General features: G+C 38.8%; 3 protein-coding genes across 3 annotated transcripts; 2 read left to right on the top strand and 1 right to left on the bottom strand.

Moving 5' to 3' along the window:
- Window positions 1-875: 875 nt before the first annotated feature.
- LOC128855807 (ADP-ribosylation factor-like protein 2) lies at window positions 876-1,783 on the top strand. The gene is made up of 3 exons (XM_054090994.1): window positions 876-1,046; window positions 1,116-1,470; window positions 1,531-1,783. Exons 1-3 carry the CDS (start codon window positions 982-984, stop codon window positions 1,663-1,665), a joined length of 555 nt encoding a protein of 184 aa, XP_053946969.1. The 5' UTR covers window positions 876-981; the 3' UTR covers window positions 1,666-1,783.
- On the bottom strand, window positions 1,644-3,578 carry LOC128855806 (uncharacterized protein F21D5.5). Its single transcript, XM_054090993.1, has 2 exons — window positions 2,267-3,578; window positions 1,644-2,172 (listed from the first exon to the last, which is right to left on the bottom strand). The coding sequence occupies exons 1-2, from the start codon at window positions 3,438-3,440 to the stop codon at window positions 1,730-1,732; spliced, it is 1,617 nt and encodes a 538-aa protein (XP_053946968.1). The 5' UTR covers window positions 3,441-3,578; the 3' UTR covers window positions 1,644-1,729.
- Window positions 3,579-5,590: 2,012 nt separating this feature from the next.
- Window positions 5,591-15,888, top strand: LOC128855805 (uncharacterized). The gene is made up of 10 exons (XM_054090990.1): window positions 5,591-5,979; window positions 6,039-6,353; window positions 6,410-6,587; window positions 6,710-7,807; window positions 7,885-7,987; window positions 10,658-10,813; window positions 10,882-11,024; window positions 11,084-11,784; window positions 11,863-11,934; window positions 15,555-15,888. The coding sequence occupies exons 1-10, from the start codon at window positions 5,795-5,797 to the stop codon at window positions 15,859-15,861; spliced, it is 3,258 nt and encodes a 1,085-aa protein (XP_053946965.1). The 5' UTR covers window positions 5,591-5,794; the 3' UTR covers window positions 15,862-15,888.
- Window positions 15,889-16,831: the final 943 nt, after the last annotated feature.

Genomic DNA, 16,831 nt, shown 5'->3' with positions numbered 1-16,831 from the left:
GCAGCGAATAAAAATCCAACGGCTACGTTGGCTGGGTCATGTCGTCCGAATGGATACAAACGCTCTGGCTCTGAAAGTATATGATGCGGTACCAGCTGGTGGTAGTAGAGGAAGAGGAAGGCCTCCTCTGCGTTGGAAAGATCAGGTGGAGAGGGGCTTGGTTTCACTTGGTGTGTCCAATTGGCGCCGGTTAGCACGAGAAAGAAACAACTAGCACGCTTTCTTAAACTCGGCCAAAATCGCGTAAGCGCTTATCGCGCCAATTAAGAAGAAGATCACTGTAACTTAAAAACCGCTTGGTAGATTTCAATAAAATTTATACTGCTTTTGAAAAACATAAAAAACTCGTGCCTGATCGAAGGGGTTTTTTTTAATTTCGATTTCTTTTAAACAAATAGTTCTCGGTTTTTTTTTCTGAAAAAATATTTCTGAAAAATATTTCCTGAGGCCGCCATATTGTTAATTTTGAAAAAAAGCTTCCATTAACTTCTCTTGTCCGATTGATTTTAGATCCATCTCCAAGGAGTTGTGATGATCACCGCAAGGGACTTCTTGAGAAACGGGCTCCACAATAACAACAATAACTTTTACAATCATTTTTTTTTTTAATTTTGCTAAAGTCGAAACATGATGCATTAGTGCTATGTTTTCATATTTGTAAAATAAAGCAATTGACTGGCAAAAAAAATATTGAATATCATAATTTTTTCGGGCCTCTGACTACCCGTAACCTCTTAAAAAAGGCCCGAAAAAATACATATGTACCGACTTTTCCCATCACTGTCTGGTACTAAGGCGAATCTACTAATGAATTCGCCATGGCTGGTACACTCCTAATTTTGCCAATTAATCGATAATTTCCCATTCCTATTATTGTGACCAAAATAATTGTTGTCGTGTTGTAAACAAAACGTTGCGAATGCATATGGAAAATCAAATTTTCAAAAAAAAGTAAATCACAAAGCATTTAAGAAACGCAAAATGGGATTCCTTTCAGTTTTGAAGAAAATGCGTCAAAAAGAAAAGGAGATGCGGATATTGCTTCTGTATGTAAAATTGAATAGTAAAATATTATGATTCATACTTGATTCCCTCTCCCTCACATTTCCCTCTAGTGGATTGGATAATGCCGGCAAAACAACAATATTGAAAAGATTTAATGGCGAGTCCATAGATACAATTTCGCCTACATTGGGGTTTAATATAAAAACACTAGAGCACAATGGATACATGTTAAACCTGTGGGATGTGGGTGGCCAAAAGTCACTACGTTCTTATTGGCGTAATTACTTCGAATCAACTGACGGCCTAGTATGGGTGGTGGACAGCGCAGACCGCATGCGTCTTGAGTCATGTAAACAGGAACTTAGAGTTCTATTGCAAGAGGAGCGGCTTGCCGGCGCTACACTGCTGGTACTAGCTAATAAGCAGGATCTGCCCGGTGCGCTCAGCGCTAGCGATATAAAAGACGTAAATATATATGCATACATATAAATTGGCTGTAAATTTAACAGTGCACTATTTTTTCAGATTCTCCAGCTGGACGATATAACAACACATCATTGGCTGGTTGTGGGCGTGAGTGCCGTGACTGGAGAAAAATTGTTAGGCGCTATGGATTGGCTTATAGACGATATAGCAAAGCGCATATTTACATTAGATTAATACTCACACTTTCTTAAAGCAAGTTTCAGTACTTTGTATTATTAGGCTTTCTATAATCTCGAACTTATTTTTCTAACAAATATAACTTATATAGTTGTTCTTCCGCTGCACTTTTAAATTTCGGCTTTAAATTCACTTTGACGGTGTGTGTGAAACCTTCGCCCTGTGTTGGAGATGTGTACTTTTTCTTCATCATATTAAAAACCATATCATTTATCTTTGAGTGCGTTTTATCTGTTAACTGCCTATATTTTATGTTGTGTTTCACTTGTTCTATCGAAGCATTCATAACGAAACAACGACATGGGACCTTATGCTGCTTAGCAAGGTTTATAAACTTCTTACGCGACTCGACATCAACATTTGTGTTGTCAACAACACACGATTTTCCAGCTGCCAATGCTTTTTCGCAAATTTTAAGGCAAGCTTGAGTGGTTCCAAGTGCATCTGCGTTGGCAATCGTATAGCCATGCTGTTCCAAATATTCACGACAAAAGAAGCTTTTCCCTGAAAAAGTTAGATTCGAATACAGTTCAAATTGCATATGCAGAAGCGCAGAAGTAAATGAAATGTAAAATATGTGTAATTTTTTAAAACTCACCTGAGCCAGGCAGCCCCACCATGATGATCATTTCGCAGCCATCTGCCTTCAGTTTCACGTTTTCCGGCTCCAGTAACGGTATATGTGTGTTATTTACAACTTCAATTGGCTCATAATCGGGCTTAATCCACTGCTCTGTGGGCTTAGCTAGGAAGTGCTCTTCAGGCGTATAAAAAGATATTCCTATATTCGCAGCGAATCGACGGTCGGCTAAGGAATGGTCTTTTCTACGTTTGTTTTTGCCAGCGCCACTTTCTGGGCGTCCAGCAGCGTCCCCTACATAAAAACTTTTGGCCAAATCTATTTCAATTTTGTCATTCCCATTTTCAATCAGGTGCTGCCACATGCCAGTCAACGGTTTTCTATAGATACCCTCTTCGATGGCGACAAACACCTGCACAGGTACACCTAATTTTGTAAGTATTTCTTTTATTTTCCGCTTGAAATCGTCCAACTTTACTTTTCCGCTGCCAATACCACCTTGATTGGTGAAAAAGCAAATCTTGTAGCCACTCTCATGCAATAATTTCAGTTTTTTTGGTACTTCAGGGTAGAGAATCTGCCAATCATCAGCGTGTTTTGGAAAAACATTGCCCGATTTTGTAGTAATAATTGTACCGTCAATATCATAGCCAGCAACTTTGATTAATGCCTTCACGTCTGCATCTGTGTACACCATCATAGCGCCGCTTTGGACCGATTCCCATTGGCCTGAACGTTTCCCACCGCTTTTAGTTTGCTCTATCAACTCATCCGTCTTATATTGCATTTTCGGTTCATTTTCCTGTTTTGCTTTCAGTTCCGTAGGTGGTTGCGGTTTGAATTGTAACTCGAATTGATGTTTTCCATATACCAGTTCAATAATATCACCGTGTTCCACCTGGCACTCAGTATTTTGCATGACCATCAAACCATTAACGCTGCATGGATTTATGCCAATTACACGCAATTTCGCGCATGTGTTTTGCATGTCTACGTCTAATTCCAACTGCCGCTTGGAGCACCGCACATCTCTTATGCCAGTCTCTCGCGTGCGTCCTACCATATTTTTGCCGGCACATAAATCAATCGCATTGTTATCAGACTCCATAGGTTGCAGGACACATGATCGTTTCGGAGATCTTGATCCTCCTTTGCCGGCTAAAGATTGATTGAAGCTCTTTACAATGGACATTAATATTCTCAGTCGCGTTTTGACTTATCTCAAACAAAAACACTACGTATAAATTAAAATATACTGGACAAGTAAAAATAGTAAATAGTTAGTCCCTCTGAACTGGCAATCGTTCCTAATATAATTGAACCGTACAACATAAACAAACCAGCATTAGGGTGGACCGATTTCTTGTTTTTTAAGTGGTGCTGAACTTTACTATCGACAGAACATTTTATCGGAGATCCTGATCGGCGATATATTGTTCCTGAAATGCGTGAAAAAAAGTTTCCAAAAAAGAGAGAGAAAATTTGAGGAATTGTTGCGCATATATATTTTTAAGCATGACGAAAAAATCTCGCAGCTGTTTACAGACGTTTCCAAGACGTATCTATTAAAGGTAGTGTTGGTAAATCAGCTGATTTGTTTTTTTTCTTTCGCAGTGTCCTTGTGGCTGTCAGCTCAGAATGAAGCAAGGCGAATTCATTATTTGTTTTCTAGTTTCCCACTACTTTCCTTTGAGAATTAAACGTACATAACCTTGTTGTTGGTCTAGTGCTATCACCTTTAATGAATGCGCCTTGGTCATTTCCAAAGTAATTTAAATACATTTTAGAATAACATATTTTACATACCTTTGATAACCCTATCTTTTTTTGAAAATCACATTTTTTTATGGGTATTGTGGTAGGTATTTGTGTGTTGGAAGGCTTTTTACTCGGCGTCGAATAAGTTCGAGACGTAAGATGGTGTGATTAGAGTAATTGATTTCTTGTTCTTCAACTTGCCTTTAATTTTGAAATGTCAGTGAAACGGAATAACGGAAAGTAGTTGCTGTGTTGTGAATGCACGACAAACTAATTTTATCTATTTGTCATTCATTCCATTCTTTTATTATGTTCTAATTTAAAAAAAATGTTTTTGCTGTTCGAATGTTTTCACTTTGAATAGATTTGCCTTGACTAAGTTGTTGTAGTATGTGCTGCTTCATATCTGTTTATGTAATAGGGCTGTCACAATAGGTCCGGTGCATCAGTTGCGGGAACGAATTGGACTGACAGCAAAATAGATTATGTGTATTTGAGCGTTTCCACGGCAGTCGGTTCTACGTTACCGAAACGACCCGGTTTTATATCCGGCCAGGGATTGCCACTCCAAACAGCATTCCCCGTATGTAAGTATGGGGAATATTTATGCTGCTACAAGAACAACATGTGTATTTGAGTCGAAGGCGCCACAAACGAGCCGATCGCCATGCCGGAATGCATAAAAACTGGCAGCTTTCTACTTTTGCAGTTTTTCAAATGCGGCGAATATGATAACTGTTTCAAGAAGAACAAGTTTTACCGGATGCATTTCTTATTATATTAAATTAAATACAGAAAATAAATGAAATTTAAATTAACTGAGTCAATTCAAATGCACTCTTATATTTTCAATAAAAGCTTGAAAAAGCTAGGCTTAATCTAGACTTGTCCTAAAAAATAAATGTGCGTCCCGATCTTGAAGTTATGGTCGCACCCACTGTCTACGACTACCATAGGACCGACAACTACTAGACCGGGCAGTACACTTTATTCATCGGGAGACAATTAATACCTTCTTAATCTCTTGAACCCCGAATGGCATAGTCCAAGTCCCACCACCGCCCACAGCAGATGAAGAGCTCTAGCTACCCCGAGAGACACGCGTAACTTTGGCACAACTACGTTCTGGTTACTGTAGCAGGTTGAACTTCTAATTATCCAGAATTGACCCAGACATGCCACACATATGTCTAGCATGTGAAGGCACCGCGCACGGTACTAATCACCTTTTCACATGCCCCGTCAAACCCACTCATCTAACACCCCTCTCTTTCTAGACCCAACCTGTCGAAACAGCAAGTTTCCTGGGCCTAACATTACATGAGCTAGGTAGCTAGCAGGGTTGTTGTAAGCTGGTACAAAAACAACAACAAAAACCACTGCCATAAATTCCATTAAAACCCTCTTTCGCTTCAATTAGCATTAATTTTATTCACGAAAAGAATATCTGTTTTTTTTTTTCTTGTTTCTATGCGGCAATACCTTCATTGTAGCACCACGTTCCGTTCTACACGTCACGCCAGCCAAAAGTCTTGCCGCAACAACCGTAACGGACCCACAGTCGACCGATAAAGTCTGTAGTATAAAGGGTATATTTATCGATAGTATTTGTCTATCGCCTCTTGTTGTATCGACCTTGAAAGCAGCTGTTTTCATTTGTTTCACTTTAAATTGTTTACAACAAATCAGCGCATGGTTCATTCTTCGCTTTATTTTAATCGTAGTGTAATAATTCTGTTGAAGCTGAATGAAAATTCTTTGCGAAGTTAATTAAATGTAAAATTAAAGATGGCTTCCTTCGAGCAATTTGTTGTAAAAGTGAAACCAGCACTGGACATGTTTCTGCGTGTACCGATTAAGGCGCACTTAGATTGTTTACGGAGTGAGATCTTGCAATTCAACTTTAGACAGATGAAGGTGTTTCATGTACAGATACTGGCTCCACTGGTTTTGAAATTGGAAGAGGTTAATGGGTACGTTATACTTTGATAGAATAGAAAAACATAAGCTAAGCTGTCCCTTGCACTTCAAGGCAGGATATGGTCACAGGAATATTGGATTGCATCCGCATTGTCATGTCCAAGCTGTATTTAGACGATGTACAAGAGTTGCGTACGTTGCTAGTAATTGTTTTGAAGCAAATTCGTGAACCTGGAGCAGTTGCAACTCGTCCCAATTTAAGTGAGGAACTAAAATTAGTTTCAGTGCAATGCATTGCAGAGGCGTTACGTCGTTCTAGTAGCGATGTACTGGAGTTATTTTACACCAAAGAATCCGCAATGCTGCTGGGTCAGATATTACTATCATTGGTTGAGTTTGTTGAGAAAACCACATACCGCAAATTAATGTAAGTAATTTTACTACATTTCTTTATCATGGCATTACATTTTTTTATTCTTTCAGCATTGCATCGCTTGAATGTCTAATGACAGTTTTCTATGTGCACGATGAAGCAGAGTTCACCGATGTGGTGCTACGAAATCAAGTCGCTGACATAATTTTTATATTTTTGCCGAAAATTATCACAGTTCTATTGAAAACTAGTCTCGCTGATGAAAAATTAGGCGAAACACTCAAGTCTGTAAGTGTTTATCTTATGTACTGAATTTCTCTCGTTATGAAAAAAATATCCTAAATATTTATAAACGTTAGAATTTTCTGCTTGATTCTCTTTTCACTTCTACTACTTTTTTATGCTTGCAGACAGCCATTAAAGCACTGGGCCGCGTACTGTGTGTGATTTTCGAGCAATCAAACGAAGCAGTATTAAAATGCAGCTATGATAAGGATGATTTTAAACATCTAATTCATAAGGTTTTACAAAAGCAAACCGAACCTCACGAATTCGACGTTGATATGGTCGGTAGTAAAATCCCAAAGAGTCACATAGAAGACCGTCTAAAGTTGATGCAAAGCAATGGCCGTTCCGAACAATGGTTTAAAGCTACTTCACTAAAACTCCGCATAGTTTATGCACAAACAAGTATTTTGCGTTCACACGAATCAGTGCGCGTGCGTACCGAATATGCGCGCATGTGCTGCTCTCTAATAGAACGTTGTGCCCATAATCTCGCAGAAAACTTTCTGATTTTGCTGGAGAATATTGTAGCCATGTCAGAGGATGAAGACAAATGTATAAATCGCTTGTGTAGACAAACTCTATCCCAACTACAACAACAAGGCGGTGCAAACGAGAGCATTTTCGATGAGTACGCTGAAATATTATTCGACGAACATCTGGCGAAATTGCCGCGCATCATAAACCGCTGTGCAGATGTCGAACAATACGCGGAGTTGATTTTTTTAAAAGGCTTTTTTAACAATTTGAGCGTATCGAGGATAAATTGCTTATTGTTGGTGCCAAAAAATTTAGAAATGCTTTGTAGGTGTCTGCTCTCAGCGGTGGATATGAAAATAAGCAGCGATTTATTGATAGAAGAATATGCAACAAGGGAAGTTGTGGTGGCTGACTATACCGAATGTGCAAAACTTAAGTGGCGGCAATATAAATATTTAAGTAGCGACCGCTGCGTTAAAATAGTGCAAGAGATTTGCGCAATATTAGGCAACACAAAATCAGTCAATCGCTTGGTTTATGACTTTCTATTGGAACTGTTGGCGCAAAACCACCAAGCCATGAATGAAATACTGCTGCTATCACTTTGGGTGGGGACGGGTATTAAAAAGTCGCATGAAAATCATTTGCAATTGGTTGAAATGCTGATTGAGGAAATATTGAATGACCAGCACTGGTACTTAGCGCTGAAACCGGATGCAAGCTGGCGTTTAAAAGTGGATAAGGTATTTGAGCTATTTAATTATTTGCATGAGTCGCTTTTAATGTTTGTTCGGTTTTGATATCCCCTTTTGACTTGTAGCCCACAGACTGGTTTGTGGACCGTACTCCTGGCCTATATGAATCGGCGGTGGAAATTCGAATACAAGACTTGGATTCCGATGACGAAACGGACTTTGATGAAGGTAGATAAGTAATGTGAACTTTTAATGCAAGCAAGGCAATCTTTTAATATGAAAGAAGCACTTCATCCGTATGTTTCCTTTACAATTCTCAACTATTTCATAAGCTTACTGATAAGCAAAGTGCACTCATAGTAACGACAAAACCATCTGGCCCCAGCCACACCTCAGCATGGATTCCGAAGAGTGTACAGTACCACCACAGCACTCACCGCCATAAATACCCAGATAAACCGTGGGCTTAACCAAAACCGCTCCTGCGAGAGGACTGTTCTGGTAGCGCTGGACCTGAAGAAGGCTTTCGACACAGTCAGCCACTCCACGCTAGAATATGACATTACATTACATACGCCAGAGCTGAAGAGGTGGTCCGCAAGACAAAATATGTCTCACGGAACGACCCGTTCCCACGACAGTCGGTTCTACGTAACCGGAACGACCCGGATTTATATCCGGCCAAGGGTTGTCATTTCAGCAGCATTCCCCGTATATGTATGGGAAATATTTATGCTGCTAAAACAACAAAAGGTGGGCCGCGAACTAGTTGAGTGGTCGGCACTCGTCAGTAACTTATCGAGACGAGAAAAGTTTAAACAGAGGGAAGATAAAGCAAGATGCTCCGCAGGGTGGTGTTCTTTCACGCTTGGTTTTCAGCTGCTACATATCGGGGCTTCCCCAGCCACCAGAGGGAGTCTCCCTGGTCTTCTAGCTCACGACTGTACGATATTGGCGGCGGGCAATGACATCGATGGCCTGTGCGTGTCAAAGTAAACGATTACCTCACCAATCTTTTTCGCTTTTTTATTGCGAGGAATCTTCAACTTTCCTCCACTAAGTCCATGGCAATCGCCTTTACAAACTGGGCAAAGAAGGTCAAACTACAGCTCAAGGTTAAAGGCGACGACACACCAATACCGGCAGTAAACAACCCCAAAATTTCGGGAGTCCCCTTTGATAGTTTGTTTACCTCCTCTGCGCACACAAATGCAATTACTACCAAAGTTCAAAACCGCAACAAAGTCCACAAGTCGCGAGCCGGCAGTACTTGGGGCAAAGGCAAAGAAATGTTGCTGGCGACATTTAATGCAATTGGCCGGTAGGTTCTAAATTACACTGCGCCGGTCTGGTCGCATGGTACTAATGATATGAAGTGGACTAAGCTCTAAACATGCCAAAACACTGTTATTAGGACAATCACGGGATGCCTCTGGATGTCCCGCCTACAACACCTACATAATGAGGCGGCGCAGATGCTCCCAGTCAAGGAGCACAACAAACTGCTCAGCAAACAATTTCTACTCATGTGCTACCGTAGGTTTCATCCCTGTAGGCACCTGCCAGAACTTGAGCCGCCTTCCAGGCACGTCAGGAGGCATCTCTTCAACTACTCCGACGAGATCCAGGACAAAAGTAACCGACAAACGGACTACTGGACCGGATAGTGTTTAGACATACGCTTAACGACATTCATCCGGAGACACTTACCACCTTCCTGAACTCCCGACCCCCGAATGCCGTAATCGGAGTCCAAGCACCACCCACAGCGTATGAAACGCTTCAGCTACGCCGAGAGACCCGCGTAACTTTGGCACAATTACGTTCTGGATACTGTAGCAGACTAAACTCCTACCTATCCAGATTTGACCCAGACATACCAAACATATCGCACCCTAAATACAAAAGCGTCACAACTCAAAATTTTCCAAAACTGAGTTTTTTGCATAAATTAATTCAGAGTACACATTTCTAACTGCTGCAAATATTTCGTTCACATAACTATCTTCTTTAACTGGAAAAATACAGTTATGTCTAATTTTATGTCAAGTGTGTTGCTTTTGCACGATCAACTGAAGATAATTATTTTTAGTTGCGTTAATGGGCTCAAGAACAGCTGATTACTTTTATTACACATAAAGAGTTATTTTGAGTTCTGCCTCTATAACTGTAAAAAGTGATAAATTTCGTGGCATTGTGCCTCTTTAGTTGTGAAAAGTGAGTTCAATTAGGTCAGGAAACTTATAAAATTAAAACATTTTATCAGTTAAAAAGGCACAACTTAAGATAATATCACTAGTTAATCGAAAAAATTTCAGTTAAAGAGTCGTAAATCAAAATTTTGTTTTATTTTCGCAAACATAATATAAAATTAAAAAAAATATAGTAGAACCTTCTTCAATGTTGTATATTTTCATGATGGAACAATATTTTCTTTAAATATTAGAATAAGTTTTACATAAAACGTTTTTCGTCTCTCATGAAAATCTTAGTATTTTGAGTTGTGACCCTTTTGTATTTAGGGTGCGATATGTTCAGCATGTGAAAGCACCACTCACGACTCTAACTACCTTTTCACATGCCCCATCAAATCCATTCATCTAACACCCTTTTCCCTCTGGACCTAGCCTGTCGAAAAGCAAGTTTCCTGGGTCTACCGTTAGTTGAGTTAGACGAAGATGACCATTGACTACATTGCGCTTACAGGGTTTAGTAAACTGCTACGATAGCAACAACATAGTAACGAAAGCGTATACTTCGCTATTTGAGGTTATATAACAATTGGGGTATTGGACAAACAGCTTCAATATATCTTAATATTCAAGTTCAAAATACCTTTCTTACAAACTTAAATATTGAATTACTCTGAAATTTTTACATTTTCTTCCTTAACAATAGGAACCAAATCTCAACGTGTCACAATTTTGGATGCTCAGTTCAATGTTCTGCATACCTGTCTGGCTTTGGATGTTTTAGGCCACTGTGCATTATTTTACGGTGATAGATTTGACCGTTACATATTTCGCTGCCTTCACAAAGTGCTGCTGAAAGTGGGTACGTTTGCTGTAATGTCCTTATTGCCTATATGGACTCCATTATATTTGACTCATCTCTATTCTCAGCCAGTAGCAACACAATGGTTTATCAAGCGGCTAACTTTTGCTTGTTGTCCATACAAAAAGCGCTGAAATTCGCACAAGTCACACACTTAATTGAAACGCATACGGATTATATCAGTTATCACTTAAATACAATTTTGAAGCGGGTACGTACATTTGCGATTCATTCTTAAAAAAACAAATAATGGTCTTATACTCCCTGTAGGCACCTGAAAGTCATGCTGCCGTCGATATACTCACCGTTGCGCTACAACTTAGCAGTTCGAGGTCTCTGCCCCATTTAGAGAACATTTTTCAGACAATACACGACGAGTTTAGCAAATGCAAACACTCTGAGAACATAAATGCCTTCTTGCGTGTATTTAATGCCTTTCTGAGACACGTTGAACGGTGGCAAACAACTAGCAATGCTGATGTTGCGTCTGTGCCAATGCAAGTTGAAGATACGCAAGACGGCGGCGATCCGCTACAAATTTGGTTGGATATTTTGGAGAAACCCAATCCATTTGTTGAAAATGATGAAAATGTGAATTTGGATGATGAATCAAAAGAAACAAAGACTGCACCACAGACTACAGATGATGTTGACATGCAAGATGAAGAGCGGGATTTGAAGTCACAACTGCCACGTCATATTGAGATGGTGAAACAAATACTAAATCAAGTACTAAAATATGTTGGCTTTTTAGATAAAACGCATCAGTTACTTGCGCTCGAGTGTTTAATTTGTGGCATACCATTGCTGCGCGACTATGAAGATGAGCTTCTGCCGATTGTGCACTTGATTTGGTCACCGTTCGTGGAGAAATTTCGTAACAGTGATGCTGTTGTTTTGAATCGTTGCTTTACATTGTTGAATGTGCTGGCGACATACGCGAAGGAGTTTATATTAAAGCGTAGCATTGAGTATGTTATTTGTTTTTGTTTTTGGTGCTGCCGATTGGACCTACATACATTCAATTGAATCTTTTTCCTCCATTTCAGCGATGTGATACCGTACTTGAATGATTTCTTGAGAAATGCAGCTAAACATAGTCGGTCGGAGACAATTACCGCGTAAGTCTTATTGAATTGCTGCTATTTTATAATTAAATAAGCATAAAGGGTGGTTCAAAAGGCGCGCCTAACTGTAGTTTTAAAATAGGTATGCGGGTGAAATGGTTGAAGTGCAGTCTGGCACTCCTCAGTAGCACTAAACCGCCGTTTTGATATCATTACGAGACCTCTTACAGGCAGATATCTACATACAGCCAGCTAGAACTGTTGATATAATCGAGAAGATTGATGGGATTTTGGATTGGCGCACTGCCCGAGGCTGTCGAAGAAAGGAGCACCCAGTGATCTTAATTGTCCAGCTGCCAAATCCAAACATTTACAGAGAAAGTGTTCAACAGTCTACTTCTCTGAAAGTTCCCCTCAGCTTCTGCAATGGGGGTTAAATAGTAACCCTAGCTTTTCCGCGTACCGATCGTCCAGTGACCGGTAAACACAGCTACGAGTATGGACAATGAATGGCGAGGAGTCCTCCGTATATTGTACTGGGGCCAAAGGGTTTTCGAAATAGCTCATAAAGAAATGGAGCTCCATCTTATCTGCGCTTTCCTGAAAAATAACTTGTGCGATTCCCCTTTAACAACTGTCAGGGGGATGCCGGTGCCCGGGTAGGAGGTCTCTGAGGCCAATTCAGTCCCCTTCTTGGCAAGCTCATCAGCAATTTCATTTCCTTCTATGTTCCTATGTCTTGGAACCCAAATTAGAGAAATGTTACCTACACACCCAAGATATTTGATCTCCTCCTTACAGGAGTTTACTAGTTTCGTTCTGCACCATGGCATCCTCAGAGCCTTGATTGCGACTTTTTTTATATAAAAGATGAAACAATTTAGATTCTTTTAGATTTCACTATTTTTATTCAAAATACGGCATAATTATATGTGAAAAAAAGCCGCGTCTACAGGTAAAATCCGCCAAACAGTCATTTTATGAACTCCAAATTGTTGAAAATGTTGAGATTTCGATGTTGAAGGTTGTTCAGCAAGACTTTGCGCTGCAGAGGAGCGTCCAGTTTTTGATCTGTCAATCCTTTTTTTATCCTCGACAGAACCCTTTTCTTGAAGATTTTTTTTTTTACCAACCTTTGAATTGTCGACTCATGCGGACGATAATTTCCATCAAAAAAATCACGAACTTGTCGATATTTTGCTCTTAAAAATCGACCGTTTTCATAATAAGTTTCAATAGTTTTAACGCGTCCCATGGTGTGAAATCGTCCATCTGTCTATTTGACAAATGTCAAAGTTGACATAGAAAAATTTACCGTCTAGGAATTATTCATGGCTGACATCTAGGCGTCTTTTTGAAAGACCCTGTATTTGAGAGAACGAAAAATTTCTAAGTTGCAATTAGAGGTGACGTAGCCATATCGCCATAGCCGTAACTATAACCATAGCCGCATGCCGTAACCATAAACAGCTGATATTGAAGTAGAATTAATGACAATATTTGCATTTTGTCATAAAAACACGAATAATTTTACACAAATTAACTTTTCGTTCATTTTTAATATTCAAATTTGTATCGCAAATACTCATATCAAAATGAATGCAAAGTATTTCAGAGCTGCTTATGGTCATGCCGCGGGAAATACGAAAATGTTAGGCAAGAATGTGTATTATCTCCACTCTTGTTCAACCTAGTTCTGGACTTAGGAATGCGACAAGCGTGTGCGGCCAGCAGGGGCATTTCCTGGGTTTATGCAGCCGGCTTGAACAACTAGACTATGCGGACGACATTTGTTTACTATCGCACAAATACTCAGATGCATCAGCTAAACTACAAGAGGTATGCCATGCAGTAATACAAATAGGTCTAAAAATTAACATAGCAAAGACCAAAGTGATGCGGATTAACACCACCGAAAGGCAAGCCCTTCAAATTGCCGACACGCCACTTGAAGATGTAGATGAAATTTGCTACCTTGGGAGCATAATTTCAAAAAAAACGGCGGACCAACAACTGACATACGCAACCGAATATTTAAGGGACGCGTTGCATTCGGCATGCTAGACAAGACATGGAGTTCAGCCCACATCTCCAGGCACACAAAACTGGAAATATTTGATGCCTATTGTTGCCTATGAAAGATAATGCGGATATTCTGGCCTGATGTTATAAGCAACGATGATCTTTGGGCGGCTACCGGGCAAACCCCAGTTCACATAGAAATTATGTGTCACAAGTGGAAATGGATCGGACACACATTGCGCAAACCACAGGATGACATCGTAAGGACAGCGCTAGACTAGAATCCCCAAGGAACCCGTAGGTGTGGAAGACCACCCAACACATGGAGGCGACAAATAGCAGCAGAGGCGGGCAGAGCAGGGCGTTCCTGGAGTCAAATTAAACATCTAGCTCTAAACAAACGAAATTATAAATTGTTTATTGAGGCCCTATGTTTCATCTAGGAACTATGGGAAAATATATACATATTATGGTTACCGGGGAAACCCAAAATTCACATACGGCTAAGGTTGTGGATATGGCGTTATGGTGCGGCACCTATAATCGCTTACAATGATGCCCATATGTTTGATCAGAACAGCTGATTGCTATGGTTACGGTTATGGCTACGGTACGTCACCACTATTCGCAGCTTTAATTTGGGATTAAACGGCTAAGATTTACAGAGTCTACGTATGCTAAAGCTTTAAACTAATTTTATTTTTATTTATTTATTTAAAATTATTTGCACAATAATAAATTAAATATTCTACAAATACAATACGACTCGCAGCGCAGGCGACGAAGGCCTTCGGGTGTCCTTTGCAATTTATGCGAAGAAATTAATGAATTGCTTTAATTAATAGTGTTAAGGGGTTAGGGGTAGTCAGAGGCCCGAAAAAATGATGATTTTCAATAATTTTTTTTTGCTAGTCAGTTGCTTTATTTTACAAAAATAAAAGCATAGCATTAATACGTCATGTTTCGACTTGACTTTAGCAAAATTTTAAAAAACAAATTAATAATTGACAAATTTGTCGCTGTGGAGCCTGTTTCTCCAGAAGTCCTTTGAGGTGATCATCACAAGTCCTTGGAGACTTATCTAAAATCAACCGCGCAAGAGAAATTAGTTTTGTTAATAGATAATCTTGTGCCTGATCGAAGCTTTTTTTCAAAGTTAACAATATGGAGGCCTCAAGAATTATTTTTCAGATTTTCGTGGGAAAAACCGACAATTAATTGTTTAAAAAAAATCGAAATTTTTGAAAAAAATCTTTCAATCAGGCACGATTTTTTTATGTTTTTCAAAAGCAGTATACATTTTATTGAAATCTACCAAACGGTTTTTAAGTTACGGTGATCACCAGTTCAAAAAACATAGTTTGGAGCAAAGCGCATTTAAAGTTTGGTATCTGCTCCGGAGCGTCCGAGCGCCCTTTGTAATTGTTGAATAATTCGAAAAGTATTTGTCGGATTCACTTCAAATTTTCACACAATATTTTTAAGATATTATTTTGTACGAAAATGTAATTAGAAACAAAAAATCCAATTTTTGGAAAATTCTGACTATACCTAACCCCTTAAATAAATTAGCTTTACTAAAATTTGCTTACCCTGCATCAAATTTTCCAACTATCAACTTCTCTACCTATTTAATTAAATTTCTCTTTCAGCCAAACACAAGAGTTTAAACTACAACGCATTCTGCTTGCTAACTTTGCCAATCTGATTGAAAGCATACAAATCGATGGTAGGCATTTAAATGAAATCGCCGAAAGTGTGTCTTTATACCTTGCAAACGAGCAGCCGAAGGAACTGCAAGAGTTAGCGATTCAGTTTTACAAAATTCTTCACTTATATGATGGGCCGCTGGCGTACATGGTTGTGGTACAGAAAGCTCATATAAGCAACTATAAGGAGAATGCAGAAAAAGTGCTAAAGAATTTGTTTAAGACCGAAAATCTAGCTGTAATTAAATAATGTAATTGATTAAGAAATATAAAATTATTATTTTTATAAGAAATACTTTTCATCTGTGTTTTTTGAGTAATTTAGAAGCAATTCAAAATCCTGCTAACGACGACTTCTGCCCTTGCGCAGTAAGGAAGTTCTTTACAAAGATGCGTCAATGATCATCTTAAGGGGGTAGTATGGTTAATTCGGTGTAAAACAAGCATATTTTTCGAAATTTTTTTTGTCGACACAGTTGATTTATTCAAAATTTTAAAATTACTTCATTATAAAGTCATATTTAAAGAATATTGTGTGAAATTTTCATTGATTTTTATGAAGAAATGAGTTGGTGGCAGCGAGTCTTCGCGGACGTCTCATAAAAAAGTTTTATTGCGGTGTCCCTCAGAACTCATTACTGGATCAACTAAAATCAAAAAACCAAATTGATTTCATCAGCTAATAAAGTTTCGCAGGTAACAACGTCGAATTTTTTTTTTTTTTTTTTTGTTAAATTTTTTAAAGCGCTTTGAAGTCAAAACACCGATTTTTCATAAAAAAAACTTGAAAACTTTGTTGTTTTAAAATATGAAAAAATTTAAAAAAAAAAAAAACTCGACGTCATTACCTCGTGAATAAAGTAAAGAAACAAAAAAACCAAATTTGAAAAGAATCGGTGCAGTAGATATGAATCTACAGTGGACACCGACCGTAAAAAAGGCAAGTGTGAGAAAAACGCGTTTAAAGATTTTCGGCAGCGTGAAATCCGGTTGGAGAGGTAGATACTTAATCCTTTGTGTCTTTGTCAATTTTACTCTAATGCACTTCAAACTTTCACACAATAATCTTAAGATGTTATAGAATAATTTAAAAAAAAAAAAAAAAAAAAATGAAAAAAAAAAAAAATACCATACTACCCCCTTAAGGGGTTATGTACCTTGTGTTGGACTAAAAAATCGAAACTTTTTTTATGGCATATTCTAAAAGTACATCATCTTAA

The sequence above is a fragment of the Anastrepha ludens genome, chromosome 2, assembly GCF_028408465.1.
Source record: "Anastrepha ludens isolate Willacy chromosome 2, idAnaLude1.1, whole genome shotgun sequence".
Classification (NCBI taxonomy): Eukaryota; Metazoa; Arthropoda; class Insecta; order Diptera; family Tephritidae; genus Anastrepha; species Anastrepha ludens.
Note: the sequence above shows the minus strand (reverse complement) of the source record. Positions and strands in the feature narration are given on the sequence as shown.